Source organism: Hylobates moloch, unplaced genomic scaffold (genome assembly GCF_009828535.3).
Source record: "Hylobates moloch isolate HMO894 unplaced genomic scaffold, HMol_V3 SCAFFOLD_17, whole genome shotgun sequence".
Lineage (NCBI taxonomy): Eukaryota > Metazoa > Chordata > Mammalia > Primates > Hylobatidae > Hylobates > Hylobates moloch.
This window is the reverse complement of record NW_026652292.1, coordinates 43,554,880-43,577,312: the sequence shown is the minus strand read 5'-3', so window position 1 is coordinate 43,577,312 and position 22,433 is coordinate 43,554,880. Positions and strand designations below refer to the sequence as shown.

Here is a 22,433-nt window from a genome sequence, read left to right as displayed (position 1 = left end):
CTTTTCCAACAGGGAGAAAGCTGGCTTATTGTTAATACATTTAATTGCTTGATCAATCCCCCAGTCTGTAACTAATTTCCCATGTCCCAGCCCCAGCTGCCATGTGGGCGCCACGCTCACCCTGTCCCAGATGCTGTGCTCATTCTGCCCTGGCTCTCCTATGAATGGACACCTTCCTCCACCTACTCAGACCCTGACCCACATCTTAGGTTGAAACTCCACACACTCCATCCATATCCTGCTTGGGCACCGACATATTCTGCTGGCCACCTGTCCTTGTTGATGTGGCTGACATGCTGCTGTCCCTCCCCACACTTTAGAACCCACCTTACTCTGTCCACTGAACAAATTCAGGACTGAGTTGTTCACCAAGGAACAAGGAATAGGAAAATCCAAAGTTTTGAAATCTATGGAAAGCAATCAATGCTATTTCTTTTTTTTTTTTTTTTACTCCTTTTTTCTCCTAAAGCATATATAAAGAGGAATAACAATACAAAATCACTTTTAGCAGTGGCTGACATGAAATGATTTGAGAATATTGTTAGGAATATATATTTCTTATTCAAAGAGCATTTTTGTTCCCCTTATTTGCATTCAGTTAATAGAGGTAATGTTAAACAACAACAGAAAAAAAAAAAAAATACACACACAGTGCTACCAGGAGGCCAAACAGGTAAGCTGAGCTTGTCATAAAACAACTCGGACCACTGACCAAGGTACACCCAGGTGAGATCTTGCAGGTCCTCTGATGGGGCCACTTCACGTTCTCACCAGGATGCCTTAGGAAAAGCTTTTCTTCTTTCTTTCTTTGCTTTGTAGAGACAGAGTCTCAGTATGTTGCCCAGGCTGGTCTTTAACTCCTGGCCTCAAGCAATCCTCTCCCTTCAGCCTCCCAAAGTGCTGGGATTACAGCCATGAGCCACCATGCCCCAGGTTCACCTTCTTTGTTTTAATTTCAAACAGGATGGAAACTCAATTCTATTGTTATGATTCTATTGTTCTGCAGAAGAGGGCAGAATAAAAATCACCACAGGCCAAGGGGAAAGAGAACGCTAAACTCTCAAGTTTGTCCTAACCTCTTTAGGGACTGAAACTGGACACAGCCAGACAGTCCTTCAGTCATTCCTGGCTTGAAAGATCCCTCCCCACTCTGCCTTGCTTACCCAACGTGGGCAGCTGGGTGTGACAGCTTTGAGGGGCCTCCCCAGGGCTATTTTTAACCTGGTATTTTCTGCTTGCAGCCTTTCCACCAGGGCAGCCCCAGGTCCAGGGAGTCACTCCAGCTGGGAAATGTGAGCACACCGCTGGCCTGTGGCAAATGAGGTATTTTTAACTGAGACTTGAGAAGCTCAGAATTGTCATCGGCTTCAGGCCTCAGGGTGCGAGACACAAAACAGAGCCAAGCAAGAGAGGCTGTGTGCGGACTCTCCAGTTCCTTAGCAACCAATTGCCAGGCTTGTTGCTGGAGGAGGGCTCTGTAAGTGTCCTGATCAGCGATGGAAAGCCAGCCTCAGAGTCTTTCCTGGCAATCATGTGGCCCCCTCCCCATAGAAGTGAGGCCTGGGAGTCCCTGTGCAGGTGAGGTATTCTGCCGGGCTTTCCCACACCACACCTATCTGCGGCTGATTAGCATCACCTGGGACTTGTCAGACACATGAATTCTTGGGTCTCAACCCAGACCCGTTACATTAGAAACTGACAATGGGACCCAGCGATCTGTGTTGGATCAGACCCTCCAGGTAATTCTCATGCACACTAAAGTTCCAGAATCACTGGCCTAATCACACATTCGCTAACATTCATATAGATAAAGATGTAAGAGTAACACTTGAATCCCACCAAGCCCACATTGCAGTAATTCTTTTAAATGAAGAACTTTATTTTTAGAACATTTTTACACTTACCAGAAAAAAAAAAGTGAGCAGATAGTAAAGAGCACCAGTAACTTTTTCAAACCATTGCTTTTTTTTTTTTTTAGATGGAGTCTTACTCTGTCACCCAGGCTGGAGGGCAGTGGCGTGATCTCGGCTCACTGCAACCTCTGCCTCCCAGGCTCAAATGATTCTCCTGCCTCAGCCTCCCAACTAGCTTACTAGACTACAGGTGCCCGCCACCATGTCTGGTCAATTTTTGTATTTTTAGTAGAGACAGGGATTCACCATGTTGTCTGGACTGGTCTCGAACTCCTGACCTAAGCAATCTGCCAGCCTCATCCTCCCAAAGTGCTAGGATTACAGGCGTGAGCCACTGAATCCAGAGCCAACCATTGCTTTTTTCTGCTGCACACTGTACCCTAATAAGAAAAACTCCTTCCTCTGTTTGTCCTTAAGGGCAGTGATAAGACACCAACTGAGTTTTTGCCATCAAAGGCAGCAGTTGGGTCAGAGAAAGAAATAGACCTCAGCGCTAAGGGAAGACAGCAGTAATGCACAAAAACCCTAGGAATGACTGCAAATGCCTACCCCAGCACAAGCTGAGATGAAGCCAACTGTGATTGTCTAAGACTCTGCAGCCAGGGCAACACCTTCACAAAACACGCTTGGAAATGATGTGAATATTTGTGTATCAGTTATATAGTCGTTTCTTCTTGCTGCTGTAACAAATTACCATACCCTTAGTAGTTTAAAGCAACACTTTATTATCTCACAATTCTGGAGGTCGGAAGTCTGAAATCAGTTTCACTGGACTAAAGTCAAGGTGTTATCAAGGCTGCTTCCTTCTGAAGGCTCTCAGGGGAAAATCTGTGCCTTTTTCAACTTATAGTGGCTGCGTCTATTCCCTGGCTAGTGGCCCCTTCCTGTATCTTCAAAGCACATTCCTCCTCCCATCTCTACATCCACCATCACTAATTGTCACATGTGATTCTGACCTTTCTGCCTCTCTAAGGGCTTTGTAATCACATCAGGACCTCCCACGTAATTCAAGATAATCTCCCCATCTCAAAATCCTTTATTTGATTACATTTGTAAAGTCCCTTTTGACATATAAAATAATATTCACAGGTCTCAGGGATTAGTATGTGGGTTTATCTAGGGGGTCCTTATTCGGAACATCTCGCTCCATATAGCGCTGTACTCTCTGATACCATAAACACTAGCTACGTGTTGTCATTGAGCACCTGCAATGCAGCTCATTTGAACTAAGAAATGCTGTAAGGGGAGTGAAATTTAAAGACTTGTTGTAAAAAAAAGTAAAAGATTTCATTAATAATTTTTATGTTGATTACATATTAAAATTATAAAATCTTGGATATATTGAGTTAAATAAGCTATCTTATTAAGGTTAAATTCATCTGTTTCTTTTTGCTTTTTCAAGTGCAGCTACTAGACAATCTTAAATTACATCTGTGGCTAACATTATATTTCTATTGGAGCAGTCCTACTACAGACCATAAAGGAGGCAGGGTGACATTAACTTTCAGTTGTTTTATTTTTGTCTTACTTATAAGAGAACCCAGACTTTGGAAGCAACATTTCTTCTTTCTCTAGAAAGAGCCACTAAATTCCTGCAATTAAGATTTCAATTCAAGAGAGATATTTATTAGGGATATGCACAACTAGATAAACATAACAATAAAAAATACATTTATCCAGCAACATGCATTCTAATAAAGCATTTTCATTAATACATTCTTTCATTAACTCCTCATTACAGCCGTGTAAGAGATGTATTCTTCCAACTTTTCAGAGAAGAAAATGGAGCCTAAGGGAAATTAACGTGCTGGAGGAGCACTCAGTCAGTAAGTGATAAGCTAGAACTTGAGCCCAGTCTATGCACCTCTGCACCCAAGGCTGCCTGGCTGATTTCCTGGCTTGGGTTTAGTGGTTTAGTCAGGCTCACTCTACTTCCTGAGTGGTTTTACTTTTAACCCTCCTAAGTTTCAGAGATCTCAGGATTTTCCCTTTCTACCTTAAAGTTCTGCTCCTTTGCTATTCTGAGCACATTTTTATTATGTTTTTTTAAAAATTATTCCTTAACTTTGAATGCATAGGGGCATATTTCCCACCTAGTTATTTAAAGAAGAAGATTTTCTCCTGTGTCACACTTCCTCAGCACCCAGAGGCACACCTGGCACCCAGCTTGATCCTGGGCCATCTGGTGGAAGAGCCCTGATACCAATGACTGTCCCTCCTCGTCTGTTCACCACCCATAGCTGCATACATAGGTAAGATGTTCGGATCTGACCTCTAGCCAGAGTAGATACCCTCAGAGAAACCAGAGCTATGGTGGTTTAAACTGCCTCCCAGCTTTCCTCTGATCAGTCTTTTGGGGTTGAACAGGCAATTTTTCACTTTGGCAGAGGGTCACTGTAAGAAGAATTAGCAAATGCCCACTAAGAGGGAAGTGGACACTAAGATCATGTAGGAGGCCCCTTACCCAGGCAGCACTCCTATGGCATAATCAGAAATACGTATTTGTTTTTTTCCCCAATTCCTGACACAGGACTCCTTAAATCCCTTGGAATATCCTGAGTGATACGAGTGATAAGAGCACTTTTTGTTCTAACGAGGTGATTCTTGGATTCTTGAAAACCCCTAGCTAGCTTCAGGATAGGGGCTGGTCTCCAGAAAAACCAAACTTCGATTAGAAGCCTAGAGCTTTCAGCACTACTCCCCAACCTCATGGGAGGAGAGAGGGCTAGACATTGAATTAATAACCACATACTCATGCCTGTGTGATGAACAAAATCTCCATAAAAACCCCTAAGTGTCAGGGCTTAGAGTTTCTGAATTGGTGAACACATCTACATTCTGGGAGCACTCCAACTCCATGGGGACAGAAGCTCCTGCACTTCCTAAGGGCATTGTGATCACATCAGGATCTCCCAGATAATCCAAGATAATCTCCCCATCTCAAAATCCTTAATTTAATTACATTTGCAAAGTCCCTTTTGACAATTTTGACATATAAAATAATATTCCCAGGTCTCAGGGATTAAGATGTGGGTTTATTCTAGGGGTCATTGTTCAGACCATCTCACTCCATATAACCCTATACTCTCTCATACCGTAGACATTTGCTACGTGTCGTTATTGAGCACGTGCAATGTAGCTCATTTAAATGGAGAAATGCTGTAAGGATGGTGAAATTTAAAGACTTGTTATGGAAAAAAAAGGTAGGCCAGGCGTGGTGGCTCACGCCTGTAATCTCAGCACTTTGAGAGGCCGAGGCGGGTGGATCACGAGGTCAGGAGATCCTGACCATCCTGGCTAACACGGCGAAACCCCATCTCTACTAAAAATACAAAAAATTAGCCTGGCGTGGTGGCGGGCGCCTGTAGTCCCAGCTACTCGGGAGGCTGAGGCAGGAGAATGGCGTGAACCTGGGAGGCGGAGCTTGCAGTGAGCCGAGATCGCGCCACTGCACTCCAGCCTGGGCGATGAGCGAGACTCCGTCTCAAAAAAAAAAAAAAAAAAAAAAAAAAAGGTAAAAGATTTCATTAATTTTTATGTTGATTGCATATTAAAATTATAAAATCTTGGATACAATGAGTTAAATAAGCTACCTTATTAAGTTCAAATTTATCTGTTTCTTTTTGCTTTTTCAGTGCAGCTACTAGACAATCTAAAATTACATCTGTGGCTAATATTATATTTCTACTGGGGCAGGACCCTTCTGGACCTTCTGGACCTTCTGGACCTTGGCCTAGGCACCCCTTCATCTGGCTGTTCATTCGTATGCTTTATCGTAAACCAGTGAATGTGAGTTAAGTGTTGTCCTGAGTTCTGTGAGCCATTAGGGCAAATTATCAAACCTGAAGAGGGAGGGAGTTATGGGAACCCCTGATTCATGGCCAATCAGTCAGAAGTGCAGGTGGCCCAGAACTTGCAACTGTCATCTAAAGTGGGGGCAGTCTTGTGGGATCTGACACTAACTCCAGGTAGATAGTGTCAGAATTGAGTTGAATTATTGGACACCCAGTTAGTGTCAGAGAGTTGCAGCAGTGGTGTTAGGAAAGATACCATGCATCTGGTGTCAGGAAGGAAAAACACACACCAGCTTGTCAGCTATCAGAAAGGGAAGAGAGAAACAATAAAGTAAAATGGGACAGTGTCCTGCTCATTTTCTGCTGCCACATAAAAATTATAGCCTTTAGATCGAAAAAGGCCCTGAAAGAGTAAATAGTCCAACTACCTCATTTTACACAAGTAAACCAGGATCTAAAAGGTTAACTGACTTCTGTAAAATCTCAGCAACCTAGTACCAACTTCTTATTGAACTCGCCTTTCTGATGGTGCTTGACTTGGACAAAACTGTTTTAAAGGATGACAGAGAAATAGTAAATAAAACAATATAGCTTTGATTTCCAAACCACACTACAGAGGAGTAGCATCTTGCTCCCAGAATAAGGCTCTAAAATAGGCACATGAAGATGAAAATCATGTACTGTCAAACTAATCCCTGAAAAGCCTTAAGAGAGTGTCACATTGGAGACCAATGTAACTTCCAACAATAAATCCCACATGGTGTTTTTTTTTTCTTTTTTTCAAAGCTGGAACAGGCTCATCGGTTGAGTACCAGATTAATTAATTGGCTTGAGGTTAGAGAATAAAATGGCACAATCTTTAAACCCAGGATCACACGTGGAACTGCAAAAAGGATACACATATAAGGCACCGGGTTCTGAAACTAATGGCAGATTCCTTTCTCTCATCTTTTGCTCTTACTCCAGGACACTGAATAGAATGACTCATATTAATTAAACATTCATCTCTCCTCCCTGCACTCATGGTTTAGGGTTTATTGCTTAGTTAGAAACTAAGCTTCACAAGTGCATGAATCCCTGTTTTGTTCATGGATGTCTCCTAAGTGCCTAATAATATACCTGTCACATAAATGTTTGTTAAACAAGGGGATGAATGTATTCTTTTTGTCCAGGCTGTCTAGTTGAATTCTCATACATTAAAGCTATTTAGGTCTAGCTATGGCTTTCACTTCTTGGGAAGTTGTGGTGCTATTACCAGAAAAATTCAAACAGAACTATGCATAAAAAGATTTTTCACCGTTCAGGAGGTTCTTGGAGTCCCAGATTAAGATTTCCTGGTACTGTCAATCTCTATCTATGACACTTCAGCAGAATGACACTTTCGTGGCTTCAGAGACACTGACACCTACTTTCATAGCTGCATAGGACTTTAAAACTCCCCCAAAGAGCTACAAACAAAAGGTACTCTTCAAGTGCTGTCAACCTAAAGGTTAACGGGTTGAAGGGACCCTGGGCTAAGGAAGCACAAGCTGGAGACACCAAAATGGTCTTCGCAACTCACCTCTATATTTTCTGCCCTGCTTCTAAGCCAGCCTGTTGGCCGACTGGCCCTTCTCCACAGATGTCGTCTTGAGCCTCTTACAGAGTTTCAGCACTGACATTAAATGACAAGATGGATCACCTACACGGCCACCTTGGATCCTCAACCAGCCTGATCAAGCATTGACACTGCATGTGTCACCACCAGCTCTGACGGTTTGGACATGTAGAAATGTATTGCAGGAGAATATGCAAACGGCTGCTGTAAGGTGAGCTGATCGGGACGACTGCCAGCAGACAGAGGGGAAGCCATAATTAATGGGCACCCTTCAGCAGAGCTCAGAGCAGACCAAACACCAATGCAGAAGGCTCAAGAAAGAGGCAAACAGACTAGCCAGTGCTCCAGGATGACTGTGGCTCTTTATGAGTGAAGAGAAAGGGTAGAGACTGAAGACAGAGCTGGGGACAGTGACAGGCTTGGGGAAGAACAGCTGACTCCGCAGTCCCAGGGTGAGTCATCCCATGTGTTCCACACCCAGGTAGAAAGCGCTCATTAGAAGAACATAATCTCCCAACCTGCATGATGATCGTCTGTCCATGAGAACAATAAACATTACAGATCGTGCTTGCACTAAAGCAGATTTAGTAAAGCCTCAGGAACAGAATATGCTTCATGGGGTAAGAAACCTAGCTAGGGAAAAGACTGACCTGTATCTATGCATCTGTAATGGGTTGAATAGTGTCTCCAAAATATATGTCTACCCAGAACCTCAAAATGTGTCCTTCCTTTGGATATAGGGTCTTTGCAGTTGTAGTTAGTTAGGACAAGGTCATACTGGATTAGGGTGAAGCCTAAATCCAATATGACTGATATTCTTACAATAAGAGAACACACAGAAACACACACCAGGAAGGCCATGGAAGTAAAATATATAGTTTGTCAAATGAGGATGAGTTCAAGAAGGGGTCCTACGTAGTGAGGTGGAGTATTAGTTTTTAAGCCTGATTAAATTAAACACTTGGTGGATCTTTCCCCCAAACATTGAACTTAGTATTATAGTGCTTTCATTCTTGTAAAAAATGGTACAACATGTAGGAGTACATATAGAGGGAGAATAGTCTCCTTCTTTTGTATTAGTTTCTGCTCTAAGCCAGGAAAATCATCAGCCATAAAGCTCATAGGGAGGGAAAAGAACAATACATAAGCAAAATCATCAAGGCTGAAGGGGAGAACTCAGAGGATTATGTGACTAATACTCACTTGTCAGTGATTTATACATGAATCTGGCCATTTACTATTCAACAAATGCCTAGGCCATGTAAGAGACCTCAACAAAACAGAAGTGATTCTGCTATAGGAAACCACTTCTTAAAAGAAAAAGAAGCAAATAGAGGTGCTTTACAGAAAACTTTTTCTTTTCTTTTCTTTTCTTTTTTTTTTTTTTTTTTTTTGAGATGGAGTCTCACTCTATCACCCAGGCCGGAGTGCACTGGCATGATCTCGGCTCACTGCAGGCTCCGCCTCCCGGATTTAAGCAATTCTCTTGCCTCAGCCTCCCAAGTAGCTGGGACTACAGGCAGGTGCCATCACGCCCTGGTAATTTTTTTGTATTTTTAGTAGAGATGGGGTTTTGCCATGTTGGCCAAGCTGGTCTTGAACTCCTGACCTCGGGTGATCCGTCTGGCTCAGCCTCCAGTAATCCCAGTGAGCCACTGTGCCTTGGCCTAGGAAAATTTTTATCATCCTAAAATCTTATATCATCACTCAAGCAAAAGAAAGCTCTAGAACTACCTGAGAGAACAGCCTGCAACAAAGGAGATCATGTATCTGTGCTGCCCAATACAGTTGCCACCAGCTTTATAAAATAACTGAGCACTTAAAATGTGCCCAAGGAGACTGAAGAAATAAATTTTTAATCTGATGTAATGTTGATTAAATTTGCTAAATTTGATTTAATAATTTAATAATTAATAAAATTAATTTAATCGTTGATTAAAATTGCTAAATGCAATTGGCTAAGAGCTACTCCATTGCATCACATGGCTCTAGAGTCACAGAAAGCTGCCTGTGGAAAAAGTCTTGAGACATTTCTCACCAAGTCTAGGATAAGACTGGATCCTCAAGTAAAAACAGATTAGGAAACAAATCACCAAAGCAAGAAAAAAAAAGCTAGAGGTATCATACGTCATGATTTCAAAATATATTACAAAGCTACACTAATCAAAACAGTGTGGTACTCATATGAAAACAGCCATATGGCCAAACAGAAGAGAGATCCCAGAAATAAACTCATACATACATGGTTGACAAGGATGCCAAGAATATACAACGGAGGAAAGATATGTCTTCAACAAATGGTGCTGGGAAAACTGGCTATACATACGCAAAAGAATAACATTGGACATTTATCTCATGCCATGCACAAAAATCAAGTTAAAATGGATTAAAGACTTAAGCATAAGACCTGAAACTGTAAAATTTCTGAAAGAAAACATAAGGGAAAATCTTGACATTGACCTTGGCGATAATTTCTTGGATACGACACCAAAAGCATAGCAAAAAAAAAAAGCAATAATAACCAAATAAGATTATGCTAAACTAAAAAGCTTCTGCATAGCAAACGATATGATCAACAAAATGAAAAGGCAATCTATAAAGTGGGAGAAAATATTTGCGGATCATGTATCTGATAAAGGATGAATATCCAACATATATAAGGAACTCCTTCAATTCGGTAGCCAAAAAGCTAATAACCTGATTTTAAAATGGGCAAAAGCCCTAAATAGACATTACTCCAAAGAAGACATACAAATAGCCAGTAAGTATATGAAAGATGCTCAACATCACTAATCATCAGAGAATTACAAATCAAAACCACAAAGAGATTTCAGCCCTTTGCCACTTGTTAACATGATCAAAAAACAAAAGATAACAAGTGTTGGATGCCAAGAAAATGGATCTCTTGTATATGATTCATGGGAATGTAAACTGGTGCAACCATATGGGAAAGAGTATGGAATTTCCTCAAAAAAATTAAAAATAGAACTATCATATGATCCAGCATATGGTACCAGCATACAGTATAGAACTACCATATGATCCCATTTCTAGATGTGTAAACAAAGAATTTAAAATTGGGATCTTGAAAAGACATCTGCATTCCCATGTGCATTGCAGCATTATTCACAATAGCAAAAAACATAGGCGCAGCCTAATGTCCACTGATAGATGAATGGATAAAGAAAAATGGGGTATATATAAACTGTATGTATATATACATACAGTAGAATATTACTCAGCCTTAACAAAGAAACAAATCCTACCATTTCTGACAACAGAGATGAACCTAGAGGACACTATGCTAAGTGAAATAAGCCAGACACAGAAGGGCAAATACTACATGATCCCACTTAAATGAGGAATCTTAAAATAGTCAAACTCATAGAAGCAGAGAGTAGAATGGTGATTTCCCAGAGGAGGAGGAAATGGGGAGGTATTGGACCAAGGGTATAAAGTTTCAGTAATGCAAGATAAATAAGTCCTAGAGATCTACTACACAGCATGGCTTCTGTAGTTAACGATACTATATTCTATACTTAAAAATTTTCTAGGTGGGTAGATCTTCTGTTAAGTGTCCTTATAACAGAATAATAATAACAATAATAAAGATGGCAGAAGGGAACTTTTGAAGATGATGGATAGGTTTGTGACATTAATTGTGGTGATGGTTTTATAGATGTATACTTGTTTCTAAACTTATCACATTGTTTTTTTTGTTTTTTGTTTTTTTTTTTTGAGACGGAGTCTCGCTCTGTCACCCAGGCTGGAGTGCAGTGGCGCAATCTCGGCTCACTGCAAGCTCCGCCTCCCGGGTTCACGCCATTCTCCTGCCTCAGCCTCTCCGAGTAGCTGGGACTACAGGCGCCCACCACCATGCCCGGCTAATTTTTTTTTTGTATTTTTAGTAGAGACGGGGTTTCACCATGTTAACCAGGATGGTCTCGATCTCCTGACCTCGTGATCCGCCCGCCTCGGCCTCCCAAAGTGCTGGGATTACAAGTGTGAGCCACCGCGCCCGGCCCACATTGTTTACATTAACTATATACAGGTTTTTGCTCGCCAATACTTCAATAAAGTAGTTTTTTAAAAAAGGGTTAGGGAACCTTCATTGGAATATACTACTATTACATAAAGTACTTCCAGTACATATTCCATAGTCTGCAGTGTCCTTACTGGTGGTCAATAGTACCATCTACATTTTCTGACCAAGGAAACTGAGGCCCAGCAGGAAGATTATTTGACTTGCCAAGAGCCTTGCGGTTTTTAAGGGGCAGAGTCAGAGGTCTGACAGCAAAGCTCCTACTCTTCCCGCCAAGGCAGGTCATCTACAGCACCTTCTACTCGTAAGGGGTCTGCCATTTCCACCCTCTCTGAACAGACATAAAACAAACAAGTGTATTGTGTCTGTGTGCGTCTTTATGTGAGTGTGTAGACTCTGAGGAACAGGTAAGTCTTGGAGTCCCTTGAGTGTTTAGTGTGAACCTAGTATGTTTAGCCAGCCAGTATCAGGTCAGTACCCTTTAGCCAGCCAGCCTCGTTTTCCACTTGGTCCAGGAAAATGGAATGGCAAGAATAGTGATGGGGCTAACAGGATGCATGAATGCATACTTGTTGAATAACTTATTAGGTAGAAGTAGCAGGTCAAACAGACCTTTCCCCCTCAGATACACTCAGCAACAATTCAGTGTTGCGGCTCTCCTGCTCCTCAGAGAGCTCTTATTACCCTAGCAGCGGAGACACTCAGAAACCCTAAGACCACAAGTCTTTGTGTTGAAAGAGGCCAGAAGTGCGGAAAAGAGGAAAAACAAGGAAAGGAGTACCTCATTAACAGTATGGAGATTTGAAAGTACAGGCTTTTGAAAGTGACTCTCTGGAGCTCCTGGGCCACTCAGCTTCTCCTCTAACTTCCTGTCTGCCCCCAACAGTGGGGGAGGCCAACAGAGGGGCTGGCCAGGCAATAGAACTAGCAAATGCTGAAATCCACATGAAGCTATGGTGGAGAATGTGACCCTGCCAAAAGGAAACCACAGCTGGTAGTGGAATGCAAGATGTGGAAGCACTGATGCCTGCCTTCTATGCTGTTGCTATTGTGATTTCTGCAGCATTATGAGGAAGGTTTCTGATGGAATGAGTTTTGCATCTTTTAAGAAAGTGTCCCTATACCTGGATATGTGCTTGATGAAGTTAATAGAGCAATTCTTGGTGTGTCTTTTTAACCCACAGGAAGGTTAACAGAGGCGTTCCTCGTTGGTCCTGTAAGCCTACCCTGAAAGGAACTTTCTGGAAAGAGTCCCCTCCTCCTTAAAAAATGCCTTATAGAATCTTGAGGTTTTGAGGTTGATGTGTTTCCACACCCAAATAACCCCAAAATAGTTCATCCTATTGAAATTCTTGGTGTCCTGGAAAGCATTCTATGGAAAACCTGCCTGGTCAGCTAAGCCCACACGTGAGTCTATGCAGACATCTCCTCTAACCTCGCAAGCCCCAGGATCTGAGGACCAATTTTTAGCACAATCTCACACAACAAAACTATTGGGCACCTAATAATAGAAACAAGCTAATGAATGTTTTGACTGTGACATAAAAAAATGGTTTAATAACTTTTTATAAATGCATGGTTTCTTCTCATTGTCTCAGGGTTATGCCAAAATTAATTTCAAAACTATCTGCTTAAATGTGTCCTTGGACAATAATCACCAGTAAGTCCTGACTTCACCCCCTTTCTGGTAGCGGTCTGACGTTCCTCTGCAGAATTTTGCTTCCATGGATAAGTTACTTTAAATAAAAAGTTAAAATAAAAACTAGAAGCAACAATTGTGCCTATGTCAGTCGTCGAAGTCTTGTACAGGAGTCAGTCTTTGCAGCGCATCGTTCTCAGAAGTTTCCCGCGGGAGGAAAGCTCCACTTTATGAATTACTCGAACAGCTTCCCTGGGAATGCCCAGCCCCGCAGCTTCCCTGCTGAATTCATAGTCAGAGCTCCCAGGGCTCAGTCCCAGGAACCGGGAGCCGTGCAAAAAGCGCGTACACTGCCATCCACTGGCCCCGAGCAGGTAGTAGCAGGAGTGGGGCGCCCGCCACGGGAGCTAGGGAACTGGGTCCCAGTAAGATCCGACAAAACACCACCTCCCTTCCGCCCGCACAGCCTGCCCTCTCTGCCTGCAGCTAGCGTCACCGGTCGGTCCCCGATTCGGAGCCGCTGGGACCCTCGCGGTAGCAAGCGGATTCCGGGGCCCTAATGACACCGAAGGAGAGGGGCAGCCGCAAATTAGACCCTCTTCCTGGGGGCTCAGGCCAGTAGGGACTGTCCGTGGTGCCCTTCCCTTTCTTTCTCCTCCTGAACGAGAGCCGACGCTGCCCCTTCCCAGGACTGGATCGGAGCCCGCCAAATGCTACAGCGCAGAGCCTGCGCCCCCGGCGGCCAGCGCTCCTGTGCCTAGGCAGGTTCACGCCGGAGAAAGTTTGCACGCAGGGACCTACAAGTTCCCAGCACTCTGCAAGAGGGCCAGTTCTGGGATGCCGGCACTTAGGACGGGCGAGTGATCCCAAGGCACCAACTGGGGGCCGGGGAACCAAGCGCGAGCCCGGGCTATGGAGGGACCCAGACCCAGGCGCTCACAGCTGGGGAAGGGGGCTTACGTCTGGGGCAGGCAAGACTGTTGCGCAGTCCTTCCAGCCACCGGGCGCCCGCGACGCCGGCGCAGAGAGGAAGCTGTAGATCCCCGAGGGGCTGGCTCCCCTGCCGCCAGTGTGCAGCCAAGTCCACTAGATGCGTGGAGGGCACCGTGCGGAGGAGGGACTCTGCAGGAAAGGTGGCATCGCCCCCGGCATGGAGACCGGGGTCTCCGGATCGAGCCGACTAGAACACTGAAGGAAACCCTGCCCATGACCCTGGGAGGGTCTCGGACGCCGGGCGACCCTGGTGGAGGTCGGGTCCAGGGCCGTGCGCCTGGGAACTGGGTGCAGGGCGCTGAGCGCGGGACTGTCAGAGCGGGAGCTCACCGATGGCCGGGAAAGGAGGTGGCATCGGGCGGAGGAGAGGACGGGGACGGGAGGGGCTGACCCTGAATTCACCGGGACTAAGAGGCCATCACACCTGGCTGCGGTAGGACAGCGAATCATTGATCTTACCGGCTTTGGGAACCCGGCTCTGCGGTAGCGCTCTTCCGGAGCGAGGACAGGAGACTGTTTCATGGATAACAAGTCTCGCTTATTCTTCTGTCCACTTTTATCTTGGTCGCTTTTCTCTCCTCTACGTGTCCCCCGGGGAGGCACTACGGATGCCTTTCTCCAAGCTCAAGAGAGACAAACTGAACTTTAAGCGCCAGGGGCCCCATATTTTGTCTGCTCTACAGATCTCACCCGCGGACCACACCCTCCCTTCACTCCCGTCTCTGGGTCCCACCCATAATAATCCGTAATGACAGATCCTCCGTGTCCCCACCTCTTTGCATTCAAAGAAGTTATTCTTCAGGGGCATATGGAAAGTCAGTTTCTGCTGGTCTCCCTCAAAAACTTACACTCCACGAGGGCAGCAGAAAAGGACAGGACGATTAAGTTTAAGTTGTGGAAGAGTGGTTGGGAGCAAAAGAGTTACTTTTCTCCAAATTTGCCATATCACATCGAAAGCATTTTCTTTTAACCAGAGTGTAGCCAATCAAAATTAACTGCAGGCGCTGGCAATTAAACAAGTTTATCTCAAAAAATGTTTAACATTTGGACGGCATTATTTGCATCAGGCATATGGAAATTTGCCTTCTGTTAGGTATGCTGAAGAAACTGCTTTTGCCAGACTGCCTGACTCTTTGCTGAGGCTGCAAGGACAAGGGAGAAGCCCGCCCTGACTGCTTCCAAAACCCTAGTTCCTGATTTCCTGCGGAGGGCACCTACAGGCTGAACCTAAAAGGCGGACAAATTCCTGCCTGTCATTCAAAAGCAGCTACCTTTTCTAAGGCAGCGTCAAGGAGGGCACTGGAGGTACTCAACACAGTAATGATTACCAAGTCCAAGGCAATTGTCAAATGTGGCAAAGAAAGGCACTTCATTGGGTTTTTCTTAGAAATGATTTTTCATCCAATTTCAATCAAGATCTTAATGGAAATTTTGAAAATTACTCATGAGGTTATTGAATAAATCCATCCCCATTATTTAAAGAAAGCCATGTAAAGACAACAAAATATGGGCCAAGCACTTGTTCTTGAATATTATTGCTGAGAAAAAAAAATGCATTTGTAAAATGGGGGGGCAGTATTTTGTTTCTGAAGTGAGACCAAATGTAGAAAATACTGCATATGTATAGTAAAATGACTGAAACACTGATTCCATCTTATTCTAACATCCGATTTGTAAACCAGTATCTGACAAATTTATCATAATTCACAATAATTCAGCTCATACTATGTGGCAGGTGTCATACTAAGCACTTTACATGTATTCTTTTAGTTCCACCAACTACTCTGAGGAAGAAGCTATTATTTTTATTTTAGAGATAAGAAAGCAGATTCAGGGAGTTGAAGTAACTAGCCTACACAAGCTAGCAAGAAGCTGAGCTGGGATTCCCCCGAGGCAGTGACTTCTGGATTGTGTTCTTACTAAGATACTACTACCTCATCACACACCATCACCGCAGTGCCAGTCTGGGAATCAAGAACCTAAGAGACTCATCTGACAGCTCTGCTGTGAGCAAATCTCATAGCCTTTCTGGGCCACAGTTAACTCAGCCTATAACATGAGGGCTGGATTCAATTGCTAAGGTTTCTACAGGCATTCTGAGGACAAGTACAAGTTTCTATTTCATCTCCTTTCTCTTCCACTTTCTGCCCTCTGGTGGAGGTGCTACAGGGACTATAAAATTAAAGTGGCTACGTCAGTGGATTTGAGGTAGGGTCGATCAGTCTCCCTCACTTTTCCACTTTTAGTTCCTCTGAGAACTAAAGCTAATTGCATTAATGGTGTAAAATAAACATTTTTTAAACTTCCTTTTAGCAAGAAAACCCAACCAGTTCCAGTTACCAACAGCACCAGAATACCTGAGGTATTCTTTGCATGAAGGTAATGATATAAAAAATGAGGGTAAAGATGTTTTATATTCTTTATAATAAACTTTTAAAATGTCAAGAATCATAAACTATTAGAAGTCTCAAAACATATTCAAACTGATTTGAATATGCAGTGTGCTCATAGTAATCTTTAATGACCTATTCGAATTATTCTTTAAAAAAAAACTAGCTATATTTGCATTTCAGCTTCAAGTGACAACCATCATCTATTTTCTTAAAATAATTTTACAAAAAGAAACATTTCTAGCCTATTGAAACTTTTATTGTCTAGCACTTCAAGCATACATCCAACTAGTTAGATAATTTAAAAGAAAACACACACACAAACCTTGAAGAGATTTATGGAAAAATTAAAGGTATTGAATATACCTCAGGAAACGGTGATTTTACAGAGCAAACTTTAGTCACATATCACATTACAGATCAAATTAGTACTTAGTACTACAACTGAAGACAATTTAAGAACAAGAAAGAGATCTCGGAGAAGCATGCAGCATCCCAGGATGGTAACAGGCAAGCAGTAGCTAAAACAGATATGCTACCCCATGGCTCATCTATTTAGCTATTCATTCAACTAATACTTACTTTGGGTTTGCTGGCTGCCAGATGAACAACGTAGACAAAGTTCCTGCCCTCACCAAGACTTTCAGTCTTGTGGAATGTACTAAACAAATACACAAACATGTAAACTGTGAAAAAATACTTGCAAATAATGTGAGAATAGCTTTGGGGAGTTAGAATGTAATATTTTCAGCTGACATATAAAGATGCAAAGCCTTCAAAATAAAAAAAATTAAAAGCAGCAAGAAACAGGTAAACTGGAAATTTACCTGTTGCAGAGAGGGGAGAGTTTATTTAGTCAAAAGGGGGAAAACAACATACCCATATGTACTATAATACACTCTAGCCCATTGATATATTCAGTATCTGATAAAACAATTTTGTAGATCTTCTGTTTGATGTACATAAATATTTCTGGGACAACAATCCCCTACTCTAATATACCACAGTAGTCATTGGGAAGGAGGTAATATCTGACCCCATAAGAAATTTCAAAGGAATTTTATTTTTAGTCCTCTCACACACACCTAGTGCTACAGAGGGGTCCCATAACTGCAATTTCACTGCCTAAATATGCCCCTACCTTTGGCCAGCATCCCACCCAGTCCTCCCAGGGATGGAGCTCCCTCAATGACAGTAACCATATGTGCAAAAACTGAGATGCCTCACCTCACAACAGATTTTTTTTTCTGATTTGTGAGTCAATTGGAGATGTCTTAAAGTTATGAGGTAAAGTCACATACCTATATTATTGCAGCTAAGTTGTTCTATGTACTATGTGCCAGGCACTTCATAAGTGACATATAATTTTCTAGGTTTTTCATTCTTGAAACAAATCCAGTTTCCTTTGTCATAAAATGAGAAGTGTAATAGGCTCAACTAATATGGCTGTTATGAGGATTACATACAGAAAGTGCTTTAAAATAGTTGTAGACACATAATAATAGTTAAAACTTATTGGGCACTTACTGTTACTTCTTATTGTCACCATTTTACAGAAGAAACTGAGGCTTACAAAGTTAAATAGCTTGCCTAAGATCTAAAAGTAGAAAGTGGTAGAAGCAGAATTGGAGCCTAAAAAATCTGGGACCACAAACTAATCCTTATGTTCTGTAGCAATTATTAAGAGAAGACCGTGATGAAAATGTCCAAGGGGTTTACAGCTTAGAATATACTCTGAATTTTCATTCACCCAATAAATATTTACTGAGCACTGTAGTAGGTTAGTGTCCCCCCACTACTCCCTGCCAAATTAATGTCCACCCAGAACCTCAGAATGTCACCTTCCTTCTGTGGAAATAAAGGCTTTGCAGATATAATTTGTTATATCTTGGTTTGGGACTTCTGGCCACCTAAACTGTGAAAGAATAAATTTCTGTTGTTTTAAGTCACTCATGTATGGTATCTGTTACAGCAGCCCTAGGAAACGAATACTAGCATCTACTATGTGGCCAGGCTTCTCTACTCTGAGGTTACAGTAATAAACGAAACTGCACTCCTGCCCTCATGAAGCTTACATTCCAGGGAAGGAGGCAGATAATAAACAGACACTTAATATGAGGACAGGTACTATTTAGTGCTATGAGGAAAAAGTATTGTGAGAAGATAGAGGATGACCAGATGAAAGTGACTGGGGGGGGGGGGGCTTTGGAAATATTAGGTGATATATTAAGAGAATACATATATGGGATACAGAGGTGTTAACTCAAATGAATCTGGACTGTGGAGTTTCAAACTGCATATAATCCTTCACAGCACAACTTAAATTACTAATTGGAAACTTAGCAAGAACAGACGCTTAGTAAGCAATAGACCTGAGCTTGTTCAATATGCCAAGATTCTAAAATATATAAAAATGGCTTCCCAGGTGGACACCTGGTCTTGCTTGTCTCTTTAAGTCGCTGGAGATCAGAGGGTCTCTCAGTTCCTCCCACCACTCCCAAATTCTCGCATCTTTTCTAGGAGGTAGTAGCCAGTACTTTGCTTCTTCCTCACCCTGGAAGCTCCCCACCCTCATAAGCCTTGGGTCTTAGAGTGGTCTAATCACTGCCACACAATAAAGACTACAACTTCCACAGACCCAAGAAGAGACAGCGCTATCTCATGTCAACTCTAGCTCTACAGCTTAGACATCTGCTTCAGTTCCCAATATCCAAGGACAGACAGACATTAACAGCTAGAGTCACCTGGGTCTTCAGAGGTTCTTTTTACAGCCTTCCCTTTACTGTCCTATACCCGGTCACAGCAATTTTGGCTACTGCTGCATCTTTAGTGTTCTTGGTTTAACACCTGACTAATTCTTTGTTCTTCTGGAGATCAGCATACAGCATCTCCCATTGTTTTAATAATCTTGATTATAAAAGGATGGATGAGGCCCAAGCACCCTAAAAGTCACCCTTGGCAGTGGGCTAGATCCCCCACATGGGTGGCCTGGCTTAATCTTCACCCGTTTGCTTATGTGGAAGAACTCACAACACAGACCACATGCATAGTGAGGACAGAGTCTTCTGCTAAGTTCATCACTGTGCCAGGTATCTAGGCAAAGAAAAAAAATATTTCTCAAAGAGAAATGGAACACTTTAAAATAACTCTCTTCAAATTTTGTCTTAAACAGTATATCTATTTCCAAATAAAGCCTGTTTCTAGTATTACTCATGAGCATTTAAAATAACATGAAGAGCCAAAAAATTCTTATGTCATCTCTCTCTAAACACTAGCACAGAGATTAATCTATATTTAAAATTTTTAACCTTCATAGCCATTAAGTTCAAGCATCATAACTTCTTTATAGAAGGCAAATGTTTTCACTGCTTTGCCTCAGTAAAATTCCTTTGACAATTTCAGTAGCAATTATACTTATTTGAGATTGTTTTCATTTAATTCAGATGTGAAATTTAACTGAAAAACAAACACTGTCAATTCCGAAAAGCATTTAAACTGAAAAACTCTAAAGATTTCAATATACATATTCCACAAATTTCAAATAGGAAGCTAATACACTTTGTTAATGCCACAAGTAAGTAGGAAAACAAGACCATCACATTCACAATCTTAGGCCATTGTTAGTGGCTATTTGGTAACTTTTTCCATTCCTTCTCTAATTCGCTCAGATTGAAGCTAAAAGGACAATATGCATTACTTTATTTCCCTCAGAACAAATCAGTATAACTACTTAGATAAAACTTAACTTGTCCCTGCATCATTATAGTCTTTTCTCTATATCATAGCCAGCGGTCTTTAAAAAAAAAAGTCTCTTCCTTGTTTAAAGCCTTCCAATGCTGTCCATTGCAACTCAAATACAACTCAAATTTCTTACCCTGGTCTATCAAGTATGACACAAACTGGCCTAGACATATCCTCCTCTCAATATAAATTTCATTAGACTCCAGCCACACCAGCCCTTCTTTCTGCTCCTCAGGTGTGCCAAGCACTTCCCAAACTGGGGACTTTGTACTTACTGCTTTCTCTTGTATAGATTTTTCATCAATCTTCAAATGGAGGTCATTCAGGTCACGGCTCAAATATCCCCATCTCAGAGGGATTTTCCCATTCTAAATTAGCCAGTATCCTTGTACCCCCTACTTCCACCACATTCTATACCATTCCTCTTATTTTCTTGAATACCACTTACCACACATAAAATTACGTTCATTTTTTTATGTCTATTACCTGCCTGTGCTTGTCTGTGCCTTAGCAACAATATAGGAGGAAAGATCACCATTATCTCCAGAACACAGAAAGTTCCTGACATATAGGAAACACATCTGTTGACTGAATAAGTGAAGGAATAGTTGTGTGACTTTGGGTAAATAAGTTATGCTCTGAGCTAGCCAAAAAGATGAAAAAACAACAAACAACTTCATATATCATTCATTCAGTCTCCTTCCTCTGCTCCTAAATTCTTTTCCCCAAATTAGGAAAAAAAAATTTAGCAAGTACAGAAGCCCTACAAACAACAGATATGAACTAGGTTTCATGTTCACTTAATAGGCCAAGATTCTGACATAGATGGAAATGACTTTCCATGTAGACACCCGGTTTTTCCCTTAACACTCAACTTTTAGTTAGTGCAGGTAATAATTTGAGTGTAGTGTATCTGATTCAGAGCTTCTGAAATGCCAACCCTGTAATTCTACCACTGGGAAAGGTTAACAATTCTAAAATCAAAACACCCACGAAGAAAGGAATGACTGTCCTTTAATACTGGACACCAGCTAATACTTAGGGCCAGGCGTGGAGGCTCATGACTGTAATCCCAGCACTTTGGGAGGATGAAGCGGGCAGATCACTTGAGGCTAGGAGTTTGAGACCAGCCTGGCCAACGTGGTGAAACCCCATCTCTACTAAAAATACAAAACAACAACAACAACAACAACAACAACAAAAATTAGCTGGGCTTGGTGGCACACGCCTATAATCCTAGCTACTTGGGAGGCTGAGGCACAAGAATCACTTGAATCTGGAAGGCGGAGGTTGCAGTGAACTGAGATCACGCCACTGAACTCCAGCCTGGGCAACAGAATGAGATTCTCTCTCAAAAAAAAAAAAAAAACAAAAAAAAGGATATGACACTAAATTTTGAATTAGATCCAGCATAATTTTAAAATCCTCCTTCCTACTTCTGCAATCAAGCAGGAGAAGGAAATAAAGGGCATTCAATTAGGAAAAGAGGAAGTCAAATTGTCCCTGTTTGCAGATGATATGATTGTATATCTAGAAAACCCCATCGTCTCAGCCCCAAATCTCCTCAAGCTGATAAGCAACTTCAGCAAAGTCTCAGCATACAAAATCAATGTGCAAAAGTCACAAGCATTCTTATACACCAATAACAGACAAACAGAGAGCCAAATCATGAGTGAACTCCCATTCACAACTGCTTCAAAGAGAATAAAATACCTAGGAATCCAACTTACAAGGGATGTGAAGGACCTCTTCAAGGAGAACTACAAACCACTGCTCACTGAAATAAAAGAGGACACAAACAAATAGAAGAACATTCCATGCTCATGGGTAGGAAGAATCAATATCATGAAAATGGCCATACTGCCCAAGGTAATTTATAGATTCAATGCCATCCCCATCAAGCTACCAATGACTTTCTTCACAGAGTTGGAAAAAACTACTTTAAAGTTCATATAGAACCAAAAAAGAGCCCGCATCACCAAGTCAATCCTCAGCCAAAAGAACAAAGCTGGAGGCATCACGCTACCTGACTTCAAACTATACTACAAGGCTACAGTAACCAAAACAGCATGGTACTGGTACCACAACAGAGATATAGACCAATGGAACAGAACAGAGCCCTCAGAAATAATGCCGCATATGTACAACTATCTGATCTTTGACAAATCTGACAAAAACAAGAAATGGGGAAAGGATTCCCTATTTAATAAATGGTGCTGGGAAAACTGGCTAGCCATATGTAGAAAGCTGCAACTGGATCCCTTCCTTACACCTTACACAAAAATTAATTCAAGATGGATTAAAGACTTACATGTTAGACCTAA

At 42.1% G+C, this 22,433-nt stretch overlaps 1 protein-coding gene and 1 long non-coding RNA gene across 4 annotated transcripts in view; one reads left to right on the top strand and one right to left on the bottom strand.

Moving 5' to 3' along the window:
* CORIN (corin, serine peptidase) overlaps nt 1-14,618 on the bottom strand; it is a 250,529-nt gene extending 235,911 nt beyond the window's left edge. For 2 of the 3 annotated variants that reach the window (XM_032135377.2, XM_032135379.2), the window contains exon 1: nt 14,438-14,618. In XM_032135377.2, the coding sequence (XP_031991268.1) occupies nt 14,438-14,500 (63 nt within the window). In that variant the 5' untranslated portion in view covers nt 14,501-14,618. The remainder of the gene's footprint in view (nt 1-14,437) is intronic. The other variant, XM_032135378.2, reaches the window with a different exon arrangement.
* Nucleotides 7,593-22,433, top strand: part of LOC131381605 (uncharacterized) — a 70,991-nt gene continuing 56,150 nt past the window's right edge. The window contains exon 1 of the long non-coding RNA XR_009210458.1: nt 7,593-7,756. This is a non-coding gene — a long non-coding RNA (uncharacterized LOC131381605). The remainder of the gene's footprint in view (nt 7,757-22,433) is intronic.